The sequence below is a fragment of the Arabidopsis lyrata genome (assembly GCF_000004255.2).
Source record: "Arabidopsis lyrata subsp. lyrata unplaced genomic scaffold ARALYscaffold_8, whole genome shotgun sequence".
NCBI lineage: Eukaryota > Viridiplantae > Streptophyta > Magnoliopsida > Brassicales > Brassicaceae > Arabidopsis > Arabidopsis lyrata.
Window position 1 is genome coordinate 16,028,543 of NW_003302548.1, and position 22,185 is coordinate 16,050,727.

At 35.2% G+C, this 22,185-nt stretch overlaps 3 protein-coding genes and 2 pseudogenes across 3 annotated transcripts; 3 read left to right on the forward strand and 2 right to left on the reverse strand.

Moving 5' to 3' along the window:
* Positions 1 to 10: 10 nt before the first annotated feature.
* On the forward strand, positions 11 to 1,194 carry LOC9300350 (E3 ubiquitin-protein ligase RMA3). The gene is made up of 2 exons (XM_002864228.2): positions 11 to 117; positions 350 to 1,194. The coding sequence occupies exon 2, from the start codon at positions 365 to 367 to the stop codon at positions 1,046 to 1,048; it is 684 nt and encodes a 227-aa protein (XP_002864274.1). The 5' UTR covers positions 11 to 117; positions 350 to 364; the 3' UTR covers positions 1,049 to 1,194.
* Positions 1,195 to 4,618: 3,424 nt separating this feature from the next.
* Positions 4,619 to 6,410, reverse strand: LOC9300352 (the record flags this gene model as incomplete). Its single annotated transcript, XM_021015785.1, is given in 3 exon segments — positions 4,619 to 4,943; positions 5,014 to 5,763; positions 6,355 to 6,410. Coding segments are annotated over 3 exon segments (1,131 nt in total), but the record flags the coding sequence as incomplete, so codon positions are not given.
* Positions 6,411 to 8,155: 1,745 nt separating this feature from the next.
* On the forward strand, positions 8,156 to 10,474 carry LOC9302067. Its single transcript, XM_021015965.1, has 5 exons — positions 8,156 to 8,191; positions 8,306 to 8,562; positions 9,128 to 9,592; positions 9,771 to 10,058; positions 10,417 to 10,474. Exons 1-5 carry the CDS (start codon positions 8,156 to 8,158, stop codon positions 10,472 to 10,474), a joined length of 1,104 nt encoding a protein of 367 aa, XP_020871624.1.
* Positions 10,475 to 12,132: 1,658 nt separating this feature from the next.
* LOC9300353 lies at positions 12,133 to 16,031 on the reverse strand (annotated as a pseudogene).
* Positions 16,032 to 18,332: 2,301 nt separating this feature from the next.
* LOC9302068 lies at positions 18,333 to 21,316 on the forward strand (annotated as a pseudogene).
* Positions 21,317 to 22,185: the final 869 nt, after the last annotated feature.

The following is a 22,185-nucleotide window of genomic DNA, read 5'->3' on the forward strand; positions in this document are numbered from 1 at the left end:
ATTATTGATCATCATAATAGTAAGCCTCTACTTAATAATCTTCGAATCCCTGAGATCTCTCTCCTTGTGCCTTCTCCTTCGCAATTTCAAGTTTATATAATCGTCGTCTCCGATAAAGTACGTTCTCTCTTGCTCTTGATTCAGGACTTTGATGAATCCTCTGTTTTCTGGTTTTAGGAAATTTTTAATCTTTTTTTCTCCCAGATTACTGGAAATCGTAATTCGAATGAAATTGATCGTTAACTCGTTTGCTTGGAATCATAAAGATCATAATTTTGGATTGTGATTTGACTTGTTTAGGGTTTTTCTGATCTTGGTTCTGATACAGTTCTATTCTTTATTTCCTCAGGATCTTACTACGTTCATGGAAGGAAATTTCTTTAGGTTTGATGCTCAACGAGCACATGGTGATGGGTTTGTATTGAAACAAAAGCCGAATCATATCGCGGTTCCAACGGAACACGAAAGTGGTTGTTTTGATTGTAACATATGTTTAGAAACGGCTCATGATCCTGTTGTGACTCTCTGTGGACATCTATATTGTTGGCCTTGTATTTATAGATGGTTAGATGTGCAGAAATCATCTTCTTTTTCTATTATCCAGCAGCAAAATTGTCCTGTATGCAAATCTAACATCTCCATTGGTTCGTTGGTTCCTCTTTATGGAAGAGGCATGTCTTCATCTTCATCGTCTTCAGAACTTACGATTATACCTCAAAGAACCGCTTCATCGCTAAACCCGAGCTTGCAACATCATCATCAAGCTCACTCTTCTCGTCATTACGGTGGCTTTACTGCAACGGAATCATCAACTGATCTTGCAAATGCGGTTATGATGAGTTTCTTGTACCCGGTTATCGGAATGTTTGGGGACATGGTGCACACGAGGATATTTGGAACGTTTACTAACACTTTGGCTCATCCTTTCCAAAACATGCGATATATCAATGGGAACAACAACCAGAGGATGGTGCAGATGGAGAAGTCTCTACATCGGGTATCGATATTCTTCCTTTGCTGCATTCTCCTCTGTCTCTTTTTGTTTTGAGTCACTACCTTTGTTTATTCTTCTAGCTCCCGTTTTCTGTACAGTCTGTGATGTACATATCCTACTTGGTCTAGAGCTGTATAAGCCATTGTTTGTCGTTGTTCCTAAAGTATTCATACATTTATACATAGTTGTGCATGTATCTCCTCGGCTTGAACTATATGTATGCTCCAGAAACAGATGATTATATATATATATATATATATATATATATATATATATATGAATGTAAGTCCTTTTTCAAGTTGTGTCTTAGGAAATACATGGTAACCACCAAACACGGTCTCAATATACATCAAAAGGATGTCAAAAGACAGATTAAGCATGAGGATTAGATAAGGTTGGATAAGAGCCAAAGAGGCCATTTACAGGTATAGAGATGAAGTAAACCGGTGGAATTTGTGGAACCGATGTCGCAAACATCGAGACCATAGCCAATGTAATATATAGAGTTAGGCTTAAGTCCAGGATATTTGCTTGCCTCAAGACATAATGTCTCATAGTTGGATGTTTATAAAACGTTACTCAGTTTAATAGAAAACCGTATTATTAAACGTTGAATGAAAATTCAAGTAATTCACATACAATTGAAGTGGTTTCAAATGGACCTAAATCTTGTCACCAATTCGACTGACCAAATAGGTGATTTAGTAAATTTCGTGATTGAAGGGAATCGATCTCTGGTGTAGCCGCGTAGGCCTACAAAGCGACTCATGTTTATACATAGTTGTGCATGTGTCACCAGTTGAACTTATATGTATGCTCTAGAGCCAGCTGATATATATGAACATAAGTCTTTTTTTTTTAAGAGATTGGTTATGAGGAAATACGTGCTAAAGGAAACACCAAACACGATCTCAGTATACATTAAAACATGTCAAAAGACAAATTAAACATTGAGGATACTAGATAAGACTGGGTACGAGATAAAGAGGCCAATTTAGAGGCATAGATGATCTAAAGTATATATAAATTGATATGTAAGCCGTAAAAAAAAAGTGATATGTAATTTGTGTAGCATACTCTCAAGTGAAACTACAACTTTATAACATGATCAAAAAGAAAAAAAAGTTTGATATTTCATCAATTGAATCAAATACTTTTAACCCAAAAAATTACGTTTTGAAATATAGGAATGAAGGAAAAAATAGTTATGATATGTTTTGAAAATCAACTAATAGTCCAGTATATATTATATGTGAGTTAATAGAAGGTGAAAATAAAGTATATATCGAGAGACAACGAGTTTATCATAGAAAATGACAAAATAATTGGTAGTTAAAAGTGTGTAAAAATAAATTTCTAAAACTTAGAAAGATAATGCACATGACTAAGGTAAAATATTTGAGATCTCATCATTGTGTGAAACCAATAGGTTCTTAGAAAAATACATGACATACATTATTAAACAGATTATTAGATTCAAAGTTGGGTTGTACCGTTTGGCCATGTAATCATAGAAAGTGAGATAAGATAGACACATTGATGACTTAATTGAGAATTATCTTATGGCTCGCTGCACTTGCTTTGATGGGTAAATTAAAGTTCGATAAAGCTGTTCTAGGAATATGATATTATAGATGTACTTTTACACTAAATAATGTTCATGAAACTCAGTGTATTCGCATTTTATATGGAATGATGTTATGTTCAAACAATCGATAATTAACGTCAAAAATTTTAAAGAAATGTCTTCATGTAATATGAATTTGAAAGAAACTCTTTTAGAGATAAGATAAATGATTAGTAGATGGTATTTGATGCCGTCTATTCTTCTCGCGAATTTCTTAAGTGAATTGTTACCACGTGATATATATATATATATATATCAAACCATTTCTTTGTCAAAAAAACATTATCGTCGACAATATATATATTTTATATCACTTATTATATTTATGCTCAAATATTTATCATTTAAATTTTAATGATTATATTTTATGCTAAAAATTTATATTAATAGAAGAGATTTTAAATCAAATCCCGCGCAACGAGCGGGTACAAAATCTAGTTAATAGAATTAAGCAATCAAGTTTGTTTGTTGAGCATTATTATAACAAAATAAAAAGTTACTTTTTTTTACCCTAGCCTTAGGCATTATCGGGAATCGTTTATATATACGTGTACAGTTTATGCCCATTCCATCATCAATCCTACGCATTCAACATGAGCAGAGTTTTTAGTCGTCGCTCGGTAGGTTTTATGCCAGCAAAGCCAGAAACAACGCCATCAAGCTCAAAGCTTAAGCAGAGCAAAAAGCCAAAGCTGCAATGTAGATAACAAAGGCCGATGAGTCACGCGAAGCCGAAAATGCCTTGCATGAAGGTAACCGTCGATTGGGAAAGGTTGATGCAATGAAGCTTGCAAGAGTGGTAAAGCTTGGAACGGAGATGGATTTGGACCTATGGAATAAGGTGGTGAAGATCTTGAAGATGACGGATGCGGAGAAAAATGGCTAAATGTTTAGTTTTTTTGTACGTTTTTTTGGTTTAGATGGTTTTTTATCGGAATGTTTGGGGACATGGTGCACATGAGGATATTTGGAACGTTTATAACACTTTGGGTCAATCTTACCAAAATATGCGATATATCAATGGGAACAATAATCAGAGGATGGTGCAAATAGAGAAGTTTCTATATCGGGTATCAATCTTCTTACTTTGCTGCATTCTCCTCTGTCTCTCTTTTTGTTCTGAGTCACAACCCTTGTTTATTCTTCTGTACAGTCTGTGATGTATATATATTTACTTGCTCCAGAGTTGTATAAGCCATTGAGTGTCTCTGTTGTATTTGCCTAAACTACTCATTCATTTATACATAGTTGTGCATATATCTCCTCGTCTTAAACTATATGTATGCTCCAAAAACAAATGATTATATATTTATATATAAATGTAAGTCCTTTTTCAAGTTGTGTCATAGGAAATGCATGGTAACCACCAAACACGGTCTCAATATACATCAAAAGGATGTCAAAAGACAGATTAAACATGGGGATTAGATAAGGTTGGATAAGAGCCAAAGAAACCATTTTAGAGGTATAGAGGTGGAATTTGTGGAACGGATGTCGCAAACATTGAGACCATAGCCAATGTAACATATAGAGTTAGGCTTAAGTCCATGATAGTTGCTTGCTTCAAGACATAATGTGTCATAGTTGGATGTTTATAAAACGTTACTCAGTTTAATTGAAAACCGTATTAAACGTTGAATGAAAATTGAAGTAATTCACATACAATTGAAGTGTTTTTCAATGGACCTAAAGCTTGTCACCAATTCGACTGACCAAATGGGTGATTTAGTAAATTTCGTGATTGAAGGGAATCGATCTCTGGTGTAGCCGCGTAGGCCTACAAAGCGACTCATGTTTATACATAGTTGTGCATGTGTCACCAGTTGAACTTATATGTATGCTCTAGAAACAACTGATATATATATATATATATATATATATATATAAGTTTTTTTTTTAAGAGATTGGTTATGAGGAAATACATGCTAAAGGAAACACCAAACACGATCTCAGTATACATTAAAACATGTCAAAAGACAAATTAAACATTAAAGATATTAGATAAGACTGGGTACGAGATAAAGAGGCCAATTTAGAGGCATAGATGATGTAAAGTGGTGTAATATTTGGGAACCGATGTCGTAAACACCGAGGCCATATCCAACGTAATATATATAGTTAGGCTTAAGTCCATGATATTTGCTTGCCTCAAGACATAATGTCTCATTGTTGCCAAAGAAAATGCAGAGATCTCCAATGTCTTCAGTGTAATAAGCGGCGATTTCTCCATCCTTTGCTTTTGTATTTAGCTTAAACACCATGAATCTCTTGGTTTTGTTGAATATAATATCCTTGTCCCCTTGGTCGTATGTCTCCACATACCTGCAAGAGTGTTGTTAGTTATAGTCATATACAATTAGTTAGTTTAGTTGTTCTGTTGATCAAGACTCACTGCTTAACAACAAAAATTCTGCCACCAGGGGACTCAACCAAGTGCTCTCTCTTGATACACATAGCCAACAACTCCCACTCGGACTGTGGCATCTTTGGGATATTTCTCAAATGCAACCTCGTATACTTTCTGTTCATGTTGAGATCAAAAGAAAGCAAGAAACTTGCTCCCATTATCACGAGGAATAACATTTGGTTTCTTGGGGAATATACGATATCAGAGGCGGTTGTGTGGATTTCGTTACTATCACATAGAACCCATTGCGAGTGGTGATTAGGCCTACAGTAATATATTTCGGAGCATAAGAACTTGATGTACATTGCATAATCATCTTCTTGGTCTGGCGGATAGGATAAGGAGACATTTATGATGGCTGTGGAAGGATGATACATAGGATCAGGAAGAGGAGGCAGAGTAATGACTCTAAGGGACCCGAGATTGAACACGTCACTTAGATGTACGGTTCCATCATGTTTGCTCATAAAAGCTATCCAGCCACGCGAGCTTCCAATGACTCTTGACTCTTCGTACAACAACTTCGGAAATGACTTGTGGATAACTTGGATGATCTCTTCCTTACTTAGATCAAACAACTTGAAACTCATTATGATATTTTCAGCTTCAGAAGACTCTCCTACTTTATCACCTTCAAGTACCATATATGGAGTTTGCTTCTTTGGAGATGAAGAGAAGAAACGAGCATCCTTGTGATCACTTTCTTCTTCAACCTGTGATTGTTTGTGGAAGGAACTAGAAAAATCATCATAAGGAAACACAGCAAAACACTTATATATTTTGTTGATAACGACTAGTAAAAGCTTACAGAGAGATTTGCGACTAGATTGAAAAGCAGAGACATTGTTATCCAAGAAACAACCCCAAACTCTTACAGTTTTACTCACTTGATTTGTTCTAAATTCGTAACAACCGTAAGGTCGTGATTTCATGTGTTTATGTTTTCACATTCACGTGTTATATACTATTTTAGACGTATTTTCCAAGAAATATATCAAATACTAGCAAAAAAGAAATCAACAGAAAAGAAAGTAATGGACAAAATACATCATAGATAAATCATATGATTCGTTAAGGAAACATATAACAAATAAAGAGAATACAAAAAACAGAAACAAATAAACATTAAATGTAAACTATATATACTTTTCTAAATTAATAGTATTATTTATGGGCATTTTGAAAGTGTATATTATTATATTAGTTAAAGACCCTAACAACTTGACATGTGTAAAATAAACTTTGTTAGTGGTAATTTCAGACGTATTGTCCAAGTAGCATAAGGTTTCAAACTTTCAATCATTTATATTGTTTTGGCAGGCCTACTTAGACTGAAAACCAAATTTGTCTTCATTTTTTCTCTAAACAAGAAGGAAAGCATTAAATTAAAAGCCGTTGACAAAAAAATCAAAAGCATTAAATCAAATTGCGGTATCAAATTTTTTGCTTAACAAGAGTCGAAAGTAGCAAATCAAATTTGCTTTTTTAATTAAGTACCTCTACAAATCGTGTACCGGAGTTCCTCTCCAAAAAAAAAAAAAAAATAGGCTTGCACACTAAAACCATGAAATTTTTTTCATTTTCCAGAAAATATATTAAAAAAACGATAACTAATCTTTTTAATTTTATTTTCTATAACGAATTTCTTGAAACTAAATGATTTAATCGTGGATTTTGGATTTTGTCTCATCTACGAAATAAGCTTCTAGGAAACTCATCGCTCATACAAGGCAGAAGCTATTGGGGATATTTACCTCTTATTAGTCCGACAAATCGATCAAAATATTTCCGTTTTAAGTATTGGAGTGTCAAAAATTCGTCAAATTATGAGTCAGCTTATACTTTAGACAACAGTCATTAAATTTAAAACCCATTACCCTTGACACTCTAACGGCTTATGTATTTTTATAAAGTGTCTACGTAGCATTTAAAATCCCACCAACTTATTTATTCTCTATTGTAAATAACTTAATAGTTTTGTTTTTTCTTTTTTGATAAACAATATAATAAAATAAGCTTACTTGAGAGAGGGGAACCACACTACATTACCAACTCGGCTAACACGTTCTCTTAGCCAAGATTTTGTTGTTCAATACCTTTAAAATTTCACCAAAAGAAAAAAAACAAATTCCTGCATAGGATTACTTATAGCTGAACCCATTTTTACTAAAATCAAAACCGCAAGTTACTAAAATATGTTGATGTCATATTTTACATTTATACCCACTTTAACATGTATTATCATATTGTGTAAGAACCAGAAACTTCGTTTTCGTTTTAGACTATAACAAAATATTTCACATTATATGTACCGAAATCTTTAACATATTTCTCATTAAAAACTAACAAAATATGTTATATAATTTGAAAACGATATCAAATTTAACCCAAAAAAAAAGTAATGAGAAAATACTTCAAAAAATATAAATCATCTGAAAAGTAAACATATGACAAATTAAAGAATAAGATTCAAACTATATAACTATGATTTGTAAAAAACAAGAAACAAATATACATTGAAAGTAATATATATATATACTTTTCTAAATAAATATTATTTGTTATAAGAAATTTAAAAGTGTATATCTTATATAAGTTAAAGACCCTAACAACACAATATGTGTAGTAGTTATAATTCGTAAAATTTTGACATGTGTTAGAATATACTTTGTTAGTGACATATATGTCATTTTATATTTTCACACTAACATTCAATCATTATATTTTAGAAATAATGGTCAAGACTTATATTTCAGATGATTATCAAAAATAAATCAACAGAAAGAAAATGAAGAAAAAAAAACACAAAAGGTGACACATCCAATTTCTGAAAATTTAAAGTGTAACATTAAAAAGTAACTATATTTGACTTTAGCAAAAGAGATTGAAAAAAATAATTAACAAATACATTAAAATAACATATTTCTTTCTAAATTTGAATTTATTTTTACATGTGTCACAAGTTATTTATACAAACACATAATTCATAATCTTAGGATTTCAAAATTAAGTCACGTGTCTGAAGAAAATATATCAACTTTATAATAATATATATAATACATAGAGCCATATAGTTGATGGGTGTATAAACAATAGGGCTTAATACTTGCAGTTAAATTTGAAAACAATGTCTCTGCTTTTCGGTCTAGTTGCAAAACACTCTGTAAGTTTTACTTTTCCCTATCAACAAACCGAAATAAAGTGTTTTTCTCTTTATCCTTATTTTCTTTTTCTCTTCTTTTGAAATTTATGTGGATTCTTTCGCAATCAATCACAGGTAGAAGAAGGTGACACGGTCCGTTTCTGCTCATACCCACGACAAACCCCATACTTGTTGGTCAACTGCAGTTTGGATGTAGACAAATATTCAAATATATCTATAAGTTACAATATATTCAATCCAAGGAATGAAAAACTCATCAAGATCACTGATAAAATTTTTCTAAAAAGTTTACCGTTGTCCGAAGCATTCATCTTCTTTGGAACCTCACGTAGCTGGGCAGCTTTTATGCGTATATATGATTCAGTTACACTATGAAAAAACGTATGTGTGCTAGATCTATAGATTTGTATGTTTCGCAAGTGTAACGAGTACGTATGTGCATAAAGTAAACGAGACACAAGAGATTTGTTAACGGGGTTCGGTTAACCTACATCCCCGGGACCAAGTCCAGAAACCATTCACTAGAAAAGGCCGCAACCTACAATTGCTATATGGTATCCACCACTCTTTTCTAGAATTACAATGAAAGAAAAACTACTACTCCTATTGTCTTTTCCGACGAGTATAGCTTCTCAACAAAACCATCAAAAGATCTCTCTATCTTGTTGATGGGGCAACGTCACACACACATGTGTGCCTCTCTCGATAAACCCTAGACGCGCAAGTCTTCATGTTGCCATCTCTTGGTATTTATAATCAAGGGCCAAAAACCCTAGACGACTCAAGCCACGCTTGAAGTCTCTACAAGACAATTGGGCTTAACTTGAACAATGGCCCACATGGCCTTTTTGGCTTTCACGTTAGAAAGACTTAATCTTGATCTCATCTGTTGTTCCAACAGCTTCAATACTGTTCCAACAATATCTGCACTTACACACTACTCAGCGACGTGTTTAATCCTTGGTCCTCAGAATCATCCACCAGAACCATTGCTCTGCTTCCATTGGTATTTAAAGGCGTAACGGCCTCAGTTTCATTGTCCACTCCTTTTCCCGACCAAGACAATGATTATATAGTTAGTGTCATCTTCTTTGGATCTAAACTTTATTACTGTATGCCTAATCGAGATTCAGAGTGGACTAGTATTAACATTCCATTTTCTTGCGATTTCGACTCACAAGTCGTTTTTTCTCGGAAAGACCAAATGTTTTACCTCCTCACTACTGGATGTGCCTATATAGCTGCCTTGGATCTCAAAAACAATAAGGACCCTACCTTCCTTCAAATACAGTTTCAGAACTTCCCTTTGATACCACAACACGAGTGGGAGATATTGGCTTCATGTTCACGGAGTGACTATATTGCTGAGTCGTCTTCTGGCGAACGTTTCATTGTTCAATGGTAAGCCCACAAATAATAGAGCCACGTAACTAGCTAGGGTTCTTTAGCTAGTAACAATTGTGAATAGTATCTTTTATATGAAAGTTAGATAATACATTGAGTCGGAAACCCATGAAACTTAACTGAAAATATGTTTTTTTTCCTAAATGATTGGAAAAACTTTATTTACTCTCTATAGGTATTTGATGTATGTGGAGTCATGGTGCAATGGGAACATAACTAAAGTATTTAGAGAAACCAAGCAGTTCATGGTGTTCAGGGAAGAAGAAGAGCATAAATTCCAAAGAAGTAAAATGATCACTAACTACACAGAAAATATTGGAGATCTTTGCATTTTCATTGGGAACAATGAGACATTTTGTTTAGAGGCAAGCAAGTATCCAGGACTCAGGCCAAACTCTATATATTATGTTGGTCATGGCTTTGGTGTTTACGATATCAGTAAGAAAAGCGTCCGTGAATATGAAGTAAGTGATTTTCCTACGATGTGCAACCAATTGTTTTTTCTGTCACCGCCTCTATATTAGCTACATAGTACTTTTCATGGGTAAAAACACTACAACCCGATCCGAGCCTGAATTGAACCTGCCCACGAAAAATAATCCGAAAAAACTGTAGGATTCCGGATCAGCTCGTGGGTACCCAAATTTGGCTCTTTCAAATAACTTTGCACTCTTTTTTTTTTTTTTTTTTTCATCTAATTTTTTTTAATTATCAAAATATTTATTCATCTAAATCTTGTTATATATTCATCTACATTTTATTTGTATTTTATAAAATTAATTATAATCAAATACCTTTATTTAAATGTTCGTCAATCGTTCTTCGGACTTAACAAAGAAATCCAAATTATCATCGACTTCTTTTATAGCAAAGTATTAGTCAATGTCTACAAATCCTGTACTCGGGTTTACTATCCAAAACCGTAAAAATACCCGGCACTGATGTCAAGTATACAATGATGAGAGATGTGCTAACAAATCGCCGGAGCAAATGGCACCACCTGGAAATACCGACCAGAATTGAAACTGAAATAGAAAAGGTGAAATCCAAACACAAACCAGATTTAGAGGATGTGAACTTGTGGAAGAGAAGATCAGGTTTTAAACAGAAATTCTCAACCAGTGAGACTTGGAAACTAATCCGAGCTCCGAAACCAGTTTGCGAATGGGCCAGAGGGGTGTGGTTCTCCCAAGCCACGCCAAAATACGCGTTCATCACATGGTTGGGGATGCATAATCGTTTAACAACGGGGGATCGTATGATGAAGTGGAATCGAGGAATGGATTTCTTTTGTGTGTTCTGTCAAGCAACTCTGGAAACGAGGAATCATATCTTCTTTCAATGCCCTTACTCGAATCAAATATGGGAAAAACTATCAAAGGGATTACTGAGAGATCAATACACCTCGGACTGGAACCAGCTCACCTCTCTCATCTCCAATGCAAGCTTAGAACGACATTGCCTGCTACTCCTAAGGTATGCACTTCAAACAACTGTTTATTCATTATGGAGAGAAAGAAATAATCGAAGACATGGAGAAAGTCCAAGAACAGACACCTCATTGATAAGACCATCCGCAACCGAATTTCTCTTCTTCGAAACTCGAGCTTATCCTATGGTTTTCAACTCGTTCTTAAATGTTTTTTTAGAAATTCAAGAACTTTAAATTCTCTACTCTATTTTTAGAAAAGTCGCACTTGATGTAAACACGGTTTTTTTGGTGAATAAATTTTACATTCATTCAAAAAAAAAAAAAAAAAGTTATAAGTATAAAATAATTCATTTGAAATACACATTCACCTCTCGATCTAACAATAAACTTTTATACGGTTAATAAGACTCCCATATCACACATTTAACTCTTGAACACAATCATATTTCCTAATCAATACACACATTACTCTCTCTATATTCCACTCACAGCAGCTTTATATCTGTGCCATAATCCCATCTTGTTCATATCCATATCGAATCCGTATCATGCCATAAACCATACCATGCACAACCATAAATATGCATTTATCAATCAAACAACGTAACAACAAAATCGTCTAAAAACCATATGCATGTGCAAACGTCTGGATACGTGCAAGGAACATTCAAATAAAATTGGGAACGTTTCTTTAAAGTGTGTGAACATACTTGTAGCCCAAAAAAACTAAAACTGGGCCACTTTCTTCAAAGAAAAACAGAACTGGGCCACATTGTTTTGAAAAACAAAAACAATTGGGCCAAATTAAAACCCAACACATCTACTAATCTCTACACTACCAAGCTTTTTTGTTCTATTTAAAAATAGTTTCTGATAAATGTCAAAATTTGATTCTGATCGATGTAAAAGAAAACCCTAGCGCATCTATATTTCCCCTCTTTTGGGGGTTTACGATCACTGTGAAGTCAATTTCAATAATTGAAATAACCTAATCAACACTAAATTTTGAATTTTGGTTTGGATTTGATATGTTTGTATATTTTGATTATCATAGTCAATCGTTGGTTTCTTGGTATCAGTTTTTTTTAAGGATGAGAGCACGCTGAGAAGTAAATGGAGAGTATCTATCAGGTTCTAGGTAAAAACTATGTATATCTAACCATCTATAAATACACAGGCCAACAATATAGATGTCCACAGAGAGTAACAACAGGATCATGCGCGGTTTCTAAACATATGTTGCAATCGAAACAACCGCTTTCCGTTGGAACCACGATATGATTCGGCTTTTGTTTCAATACAAAACCATCACCATGTGCTCGTTGAGCATCAAACCTAAAGAAATTTCCTTCCATGAACGTAGTAAGATCCTGAGGAAATAAAGTATAGAACTTTATCACAACCAAAAGAGCAAAAGATCTCATTGTGGTTACGATAAATTTGCTCTTACCATTGAACTGATTCTGATTCTTCCACCAGCTGGTATAGTACAGAGGATGCATGTCAAAAGCGACCTTTCATCAAGAAGAGCACTCTCTAGGTTCCACTCAGCTTTCCCGGATGAGACTAGAGTTTCAGGCACAATGGATCCAGCACCATTATGTTCACCAGGTGAAACCTGACCATTAGCCTCCTACAGAGATAGACACATTCAGAACATTTCCCCTATAGCCAACCTAACTAGGCTTCACAAGCAAAGATAATATGTGCGTGCATTACATACCTCAGGTTTCTGATTTAAGGCATTGGAATCTATCCTTAGGGCATCACGGAACTGTGAAGAAATGTCTTGAAAGTTATTCTCTGCGTGATTGGGTCCAAGATAATCTCCATTGCCAGATTTCACTGCCTGTTAAGGGGTACTCTTTAAGACTGTACCATATCGAAGATGTATAACCACATGTGAAACAATAACATCACCTACCTGTTCATTCACAGAGGATGCCGGTGTAGAAGACCCGTATTGTGCTCCTTGAACGTCTCCATACCCTTGACCAAGGGACTGTCCATTGGCAGGCACTTGGTAATCACTCTTCGCATCAGAACTTATCAAGCCATGAATACCTTGAGATGAATGCACATGATTCTGGTCTGGGCATCTGTGAACTATGTGGTACAGCCTGCAAAAAAGTATGAAAAAGACAATGTTCTTTAACGGTAACAAAATGAAACAAAAGATGCATTCTAAAGCTCATACCTTTTGCTGCAGCAACACTGATTGTACAACATGAGGAGAAGGTCCCTGAGGCTGAACTAGCTGAGGAATCTCTTGTTGATGCATGATCAAAGAGTGCAGAGGAGTCATTTGACCGCTTGAGAAGTACCCATGCATCCAAGATGAGAAGCTGATACACATCAACACGGTTGTTCTACACATATCACAGGCAAAAGGCAGTTACAGATAGAATAAGATCTTTTAGGCGTTTTGCAGATTATATAGTCAAGACCACAAGCAATCAAAAACGCTAGTTAACAGGCCCAAAAACAGATAGTCTATGATGTGAAACATGACACATACTAGAATTCCTACCAATCAGCATATAATTGTGTGGACAAGGGATGAGACAAATATTTCCAACTACAAGTTCCTTGAACTTCTGTAAGGGCCCTCTTGATTTCCAGCATAATACTCTTTTCGCTGATGGATATATACAATTTTAACATCTAACACCTAAAAATTTACCGACTGACGAGCCCAACTGAAGAATGCAAATGTTAAGATCTCAACATAAGCGAACATTGTATTGCGCATAGGCAACCATCTTAGAGAGCCAACACAAAAACGTAAACAAAGGGAAATTGTTTACGAGAATCAACAGAAACATACATGTACCTGGGTAGCCCTATCATTACTTGAAGTAAAAGATGATATGTTGTCTGCGTTTTTTCCATTTGAAGGGACATCAACGTTTGCACTTTCTGAGCTGTTTCCATGAGCCTCAAATTGGTTCCCACTGTTCTGGATAATCTAGGTGGCACCATTGGAATTTGTTTTGGAGACACGTCCGTCCTTTACATTGGCAAGCTCAAGCTGAAGCTGTTGCACTGTATGCAAATGTAATCTCTCCATCTCCACAAACTGAAACCACTGAGAAGGAGTAACATAAGATAAGAGTAGAAACGTCTTGAGCAGTAAAATAAGTAGAAATTTGAAGGGATTCAGGTAACCAAACCTGTCTCTGACAACCATGCCAGAGCTGGTTATAGTGCTCAGTACGTTCTCGCAATTCAGCCTGCAACGAGTGATTTGATGAAGATTGTAAAGCATCCATCTCTTGTGCTCGGGCAATCTAACCTTGTGCTTCTCTCAGTTGCTCATCTTTGTACAAGATAGTTTCTTGAGCAATCCTATGCTACAAGCCATCAAGGATAAGGACACTGTTTTAGTGTATTAAAATTTTAAACATAACACTGTGATATATCTGAAAGATCCATAGCCATGAAATGTTTAGCAGATTTTATCGTGTCATAAAAACATGGGAACACTAACCTGTTCCGTCAATTCACTGAGCTGGCCCTCTTTCTCTTGAATATGCTCCTGAAGTTCAGACATTTTATGTATATTTTGAGACCTCTCAGCTTCAGATTATTTTACTTTCTAAACAAACAAAAAAGCAGCAGAACCCATTAATAGATAAATGCCTCACAGAGTAAAAGGAAAACAACTAAGACAAAACAAAGAGTAAGAATTTTCAAGAAAAAGCACCTGAGGGTGGCAAGTTCTTTGTTTTGTTCTCTTAGAAGACCCTCTTTCGCCCAGGCCTGGCAGAAATACAAGAACAACTTAGATACCTCATTTCAGATTATTATAACTTTATATCTAATGAATACATACCGCTTTGTTATCAAGTTTAATCGCATGAAGCTCTCTATCAAGTAGAAATTGCAAGAACAGAAGTAATTAACCTCGTAAATGGTTCTCTCATCTGTCTGGTTTAGCTTTAACTGCTCCAATCTTTTGCAGAAACATTGATGGCTCCCTGCAAGAATAATTCCATTTCAACATGTAAAGATGCTTGCAGTATCCAACACATTTAACTACAAAAGCATAATGCATTCCACAACACATAAAACTACAATACTCCTATCTAACAAAAGTAAACTCAAAGGAAATTCACAATAACATCTCTAACCATGATAACATCAAAGAATCCATCTTTTCAATTTGAAACGAAGCTGGACCAGACAAAAAACATACCACAATCTTCTCAGTTCCGTTCCTCAAAAGTCTAGTCAAGAGTAAATTTCCCGAGCTCACTACGCATTGTAGTCTGAGCCAACTAAAGAACAGCATAGAATGGATTCTCAACGCGCAAACTTAGGATCCCCAATCTGCAACAGATTTATCAACATAAACCTCAATTTTGATAAATCAAACACCATCCATGTGTATACTAATCTCAGATTTACCAATCGGAATAGCGGAACAAGGAAGTGAATCCCCGCCGGCAAAGTCTTGCGGAATTTACCCAACCGCTCAATCACACAAGCTTTTCTCTCCGGCACGATTCTGATCCGTTTACCCAACCTAACAAATGAAATCGGAACAGAACAAATCGGAAAAATAAGAATGATTTGTGGATCTCCCAAACAATGGAAGATGGATGTTAGTGGGAACAAATCGGAGAGAAACAAAAAGAATTTTTAGAAAGGGAGGATTCGCCGGAATAAAATAAAAAACACATTTATCCAAAAAAAATCGGCTCGTTTTATTTATTATATAGTCACCGACATCTTGACAACGACGTTTTTTTTGATTTGACGGCTGAAGAACATGATCAATAATAAACCATCTAAACCAAAAAAAACCTACAGAATCTTAAACATCTAGCCACTAATCTTCGCACCCTTCATCTTCAAAATCTTGTCCACCTTTTTCCATAGATCCTTCTTCATCACCGTTCCAAGCCTCAAAACTCTAGCAAACTTCATTCCATCAATTTTCCCCAAACGATGCTTACTTGCGTGCAAAGCTTCTTCCGCCCGGCGAGACTCGTCCGCCATCGTTAACCTTCATCGCCGCTCTAGCTTTTTGATCTTTCTCGGCTTTGAGTTTCATCGCATTCTTTCTTGCTTTGGTGGCAAAATACCTTGGGAGCGACGAACAAAAAGCTTTGAACATGTTTAGGATGCGTGGAATTTGATGATTAGGATGGGAGAATAACTGTTCACGTACGTATATATAAAAGATTCCTCCTAAAGCATGAGGCCAGGGTAAAAAAAAGTAACTTTTTAACAAACTTCGTTGCTTAATGTTATTAATCATTGAAGGATGGCTAACAGGCTAAGCAGGGAATTTGTGTAAAAAAGTTGTATTGATCTTTTATTTAGGCCTAGGCATAATACCCGAAGAACCGAACCGAACCCGACCCGAAAAATCTCAGCCGAACCCGAACCCGAAGTTTTAAAATACCCGAACGGGTTCTAAACTTCACAACCCGAATCCGAACCCGAACCCGAACAAGTACCCAAAATATAAGTACATAGTTATAATATATTAGTAATATTTATACTTGTAATAATCTAAGTGCCTAAATTATTCGGATGTTAAGATAATTTCGGGTGTTTTAGCTACTTTGGGCTAGATTCGGGTTAAAATACTTGGGTTTTATAGAATTTTTGAGTATTTTTCAATACTTTGCATAAAATCGGATACAAAATTTCTAATATTTGGATACTTCGGGTAAACCCGAATCCGAACCCGAAATACCCGATCCGAACCCGACCCGAACCCGAAGTTTTAAAATACCCGAACGGGTCTTAGTTTTCTAAACCCAAAAAACCCGAACCCGACCTGAATATCCGAACGCCCAGGCCTTTCTTGAATTTGGATAAAATGTGATATCTTGATATGGTGAGATGGTTACATAACATTATGTTGTTTCCTTTGGATCTTTTAAATTTCTGTTGTTTTATTTTGATCATATGACTTATGTCACATAACATCATGATTCATTATCATTTCAAAACCATTACTTATCAACACAGAGATTCAAACATTTTCTACTCAAAATATGTACGCATGCATGCGGTAAAAAAGGAAAGAAAAAAAATGTAAATACTAATTTGAATTAGGATAAGCTACATCATGATATTATTAATTTAAAGAAATTACTCTTTTTAATGCTAGTAAAATTAATGAGTTTGATTAGATTAAGTTTATAGTCTTATTTGTCAATTATAATCTACTCATGTCAAGTTGACAAAAAATAAATCAAGTGTACCTCATGTCCATTAGTGCCAAGTGCACCATGCCTCTCTGTCCGTCGATCAAGGTCAATAATCCGTCGCTTTTTGCCACAGTCAAACAAATACTTGGCTCTGAGCACATCGTTCTTTGTGTTGCGTCGTATGGGAACGCTCCCCTTAGGCCACTCGCGTGCCGTTCATTTGCCATGCACCTTCCAATACATTCGCTGCCTCTTTAGTACCATCATTATCTTTTCTTTTCTTTTTGGGTAAAAATTAACATCATCAATCATCTGTATTATTTATAGAAATGGATTTGGGAGCCTTTAATATTTGGTTTTTGGAATTATGTTGTTTTATTATACGATCACACAACATGATTCATTACAAAAAAAAAATTTCTTTTTTTTTTTGGGGCAAAGATTCATTACAATTTAATTTCGGGTGTATAAGTAAGTTTTTAAGAAAAAAAGTAATTTTGTAAATATGTAGTATAGTATTTATAATTTTTTGATTCTTCTGTTTTTAACCCGTTTGAAAACCTTTTTATCTTTACACTTTTGATCGATTTAGCAATTAGCAAACCTAGACTAACTCTTAACCGACTACAATCCCAACTAAACACACAACTAAAACCATGAAAATTGAAGAGAGAGAGAGAGAGGTGAGTATTTTTCTATGGAGAAAAAAGTGAAAAAAAAACAAAGTTTTGTTGGCGCCGTTATAGTGGAACCCACAATACTGTCAAAATATAACCAAACGGAATCCAATTTTATGATGTAGATAAGAGCTTCAACTTTTCCGTTGACCATGGAGGGATTAATAAATTTTACACATGCTAATGAGAAAAGTTATTAAAAAAACTTTTTAAACCATCAAAAAACTAATTACTGAAAGCTTCAGCTTTTTTAAAAAAAAGTTTGTGTGGAAAATTAATTGAATTACACACCCCTAAATGCTGGAATCATCATATGTATATCTTAAAAAACTTCTCTGGAAAATTAAAATGCTGGAATCATAATAAATCTCAAAAAGCTTTCCAGGAAATTAAAATAAAGTGAAAAGTATAAGGACCATTTATGTAAATATACTTATGTTTGCCTTTACAACTTTCGTCAACTTTTTTGGTCCTCCTTCTCTCTTTCGCCTGTGAGCTATGAAATTCCCCGCGCCTGTCTCCCAATCGGATTCTCTCTATTTCTGGTCGCCGGAGCTCCTCCGTCTCATCACTTGAATCCTTTTAGAAGACCAGGTTAGGGTTTCTATATTACACTACACTAGCTGCTGAGAAAGTGCGAGAACTAAAAGGAATTATTTGGAGACAAGTCCTAGCTCCTAGTGATTAAACTGGTTGATAATGGCTTTCACGTTTGGAGAATCTCGTTAACTGATGATACAAGATAAAATCTTCGTTTGAATATAGTTTTAGTAATTTGATTTCTAGCCAATTTTGAAGTACATAATTCGCTTTCAAATCCGAGTGATTTCGATCCTTGGGTTTTTGATTTGTTTTACTTTAGTTTTATTGTTTGCTCTTGCATAGAATCAATGTCGGACCTGATTTTGTGGAGTTCCAGTGTTGTTTTTAGGAGCTAAATAACGAGTTTTTGTTAGTCAAGGTTTATCAAGTTCACATTCTTTAGGGTTTAAGACTTTTAGTAGCTAAATGCTTACCTATGCCATATCCGAAAATGAGAAAATATAGAAGGCGAATTTTTGTTGTTCTGTACCTGACTACCTGTGTGCTGCGTATATATGGAATTTGACTAAAGGAAAAGTCTGCAGTGAGATGTGAATAGCTTCATTGGAGCTCTTTGTCTTTCCATGTTTCAGTAATAAACAAAAATGATTTCTGGAGCTTAATTAATGCTGTCTATACATTTGTTATTCTGTTCGGAACTTTAAATTTCCTTAACTCAGAAATTGTGAATGTTGCCATAACTGTGCTTAAGTTTTTAGAACAACTTATGAGTGTCAGTGTATGTTTGTAAAATCTTGACAGGGAGGATTTTAGTGATACACTTCGAGTACTTGTAGCGACTGATTGCCACTTGGGCTACATGGAGAAGGATGAAATAAGGCGGCATGATTCATTTAAGGCTTTTAAAGAGATATGCTCTATAGCGGAGGAGAAACAGGTTTGATATTGAGTAATCCCTTGCGAGTATTATCAAGCGTTTGGATCATCTAGATAACTAGTATATGCTGTTTCGTCTGACAAAAGATATTCAACCAATTGCAAGGAAGGACTCTCAGAAAGTTTGATTTCTTCTATTTTCACTCTTTTGAAACAGGTGAACTTCTTACTCCTCGGAGGTGATATTTTTCATGAGAATAAACCCTCTAGAACTACGCTAGTTAAAGCCATTGAAATTCTTCGTCGCCACTGTCTTAACTATAAACCAGTGCATTTTCAAGTTGTCAGCGACCAGACTGTAAATTTTCAAAATGCGTGAGACTCAACTCTTCTGCTATTAATCTAGTCAAATCAGGAAATTTTGTGAACTGAACTAATTATTTGGCAAATTGATTCGACATTGTGTACATGTACTTTGTTGTACACTTCCGTTTTTCAAGGTCTTGAGTAATCTCTCATTCCCTATCATTATTTTCTGGCTACAGGTTTGGTCATGTAAACCACGAGGATCCACACTTCAATGTAGGTTTGCCCGTGTTCAGTATTCATGGAAACCATGATGATCCAGCCAGAGTGGTACATAACTTACATCTGTACGCTCTTGTTATGCAAACTCATTTGAATATATATGGAACTGGATTAGTTTGTCAGTAAGCATATCTCCCATCTGGCAACAGGACAACCTTTCTGCAATTGAAATTCTCTCTGCATGCCTTGTCCTTGCAATTGATGGTTCTTGGTGTTGCCCAGATTTCTCTTTACCCTATACTTATGAGTAAGGTTGGTGTAAAGAATTGGTAATTTGGACACTTGACTCATCCCTGGTTTCTTTGATTACTATTTTATTAAATTTATTTCAGGGTTCGACAACCGTGGCTCTTTATGGTTAGGAAACATCAGGGATGAACGTCTCAATTGAATGTCTCAGGTAATCCAGAGGATGCTCACTTTTTGTTATACAATTTTTTTTGTGTGTTTATATTCATTTGTTTCACAGACCCCACCCACATGCTGCCCAATGGATGAGGCCTGAAGTTCAAGAAGGAGGTGATGTTTCTGACTGGTTCAACATTCTGATTAAATTAGGTTAATTCCGTTGCAATAATATTATTTTAGATCATTTTCCTACTCTATATCTGAAAGTTTGATTCTGTACCCAAATGCTATGACTTGCAGGGTGAAATCAAAACCCAAAAATGCAATAAGTGAGCACTTTCTTCCACGGTTCCTTGACTTCATTGTGTCGGGCCATGAGCATGAATGCCTTATTGACCGCCAGGTCCATTAAAATTTTGATTTTTGGAGTTGCTGCATATAAATAAGAGTGAGGCACAATATGCACCTTGCCTCTTTGAGCTAAAAGCGATTAAACTTTTGAAGGAGGTATCTGGAATGGGCTTCCACATCACACGACCAAGATCATCTGTGGCAACGTCACTTACTTTGATGGGGATTCAAAGCCAAAGCATGTTCTTCTCTTAGAAATCAAGGTTCTTCAGCAAACAATCTGAAATTTCATCTTCTCTTTGTTCGTACTGCTTAATCTGAATACGTCATGTATGGTTTTTTGCTCCTTTTTGATCAAGCATGTTAGCCTGAGTGACGTAAAATATTTGACTTACAGGGAAATTGATATAGCTTTCTAGAAGATCAAGCCTCGCACGTGTGGATTGTGCAAGTTGGAAGATACGTGTGTGGTGATGAGTCGGAGAAGGACTAATGGTGACGGAAGCTGTTGTTGACACTGTTTATCTTCTTTAGTATAAAGAGCAATTGTTAGGCTCACACTTTTACATATGAAAATCTGATTCTCTGTTGTAGTTTCTTCTAGAAGTCTTTGGACTCTTCCTCATCGTTTTGCTGGATCTCTCTTTGAGACTCTTGCAGATGAGAAGTGGTGCTGCGTTACTTGCGAACGTTGTATCCATTTACCCTTAATAAAATTCAGAAGTTCATTTTAATCTTCCTCATCGGTTTCCTATTATCAGAAATCAATATCGTCCTACAAAGATACCTCAGCCATCTGTGAGGCCTTTTGAATAGGGAAATTTGCAAGAATATTACAAAAAAATTTATAAATTAAGAAACTAACACCTAACAAAAAAAAGGTTGATATTCTCAATATTTTCTGTATTAATCACAACTTTGCCCTTCTCTCTTTGTCCATTTTTCTTCTCTGTCTTTTATGACACATTCCATTTTTTTCCAGAATCTCTTTCCTCTCCTATCTGCTACTCATTCTCCCTCTTTCATTAATGCAAACACTAGATTTTATGGTTTCACCAATCCATCCTAACGAGTGAGAAGGAGTTTCTAGTCTTTTCAGGTACCTTAGATGCTACGGACTTCATTTCCAACTTTGTGGTGCTATATATTTAATTACATCTGCCAAAAGCGTCACTTTTGCAAATCACCATTTTGAATATACAGAGGTAAAGTTTATTTTTCTTATATTTTATTGTGTTGGCAGACTTCTTTGCTTACATATTTTTCAAACTGCAGATTGTTTTAAAGGATGAAGGTGATATTGATCCCAATGATCAAAACTCAATTCTCGTGCACTTGGATAAAGTGGTAACTATTCCCTCTTCACATAGTTCATGTGGACATTTTTTTTCTTCTGCCTCCTTGTTGATTAGGTTTAACAAGTCATTAAATGTCTCTACTAATATCCACAAAATTGTTAGGTCAGAAATCTAATAGAGAAAGCCTGCAAACAGCATCAGAGATCAAGCTCCCATTGGTTCGAATCAAAGTAATTTGTTTCCAAGTTTTCTTCACACTGCTGCAAATTCTAGCAACACTCATATAACAAAACCTTTATTTTCTATC

Excerpts from the sequence above, each read along its gene's own strand:
- LOC9300350 (XM_002864228.2), top strand. The coding sequence starts at position 365 with ATGGAAGGAAATTTCTTTAGGTTTGATGCTCAACGAGCACATGGTGAT.
- LOC9302067 (XM_021015965.1), top strand. The coding sequence starts at position 8,156 with ATGTCTCTGCTTTTCGGTCTAGTTGCAAAACACTCT. Across the intron at positions 8,563-9,127 it reads ATATATGATTCAGTTACACT|ACTACTCAGCGACGTGTTTA; the intron begins ATGAAAAAACGT and ends CTGCACTTACAC. Across the intron at positions 10,059-10,416 it reads AAAAGCGTCCGTGAATATGA|TTCGGACTTAACAAAGAAAT; the intron begins AGTAAGTGATTT and ends CGTCAATCGTTC.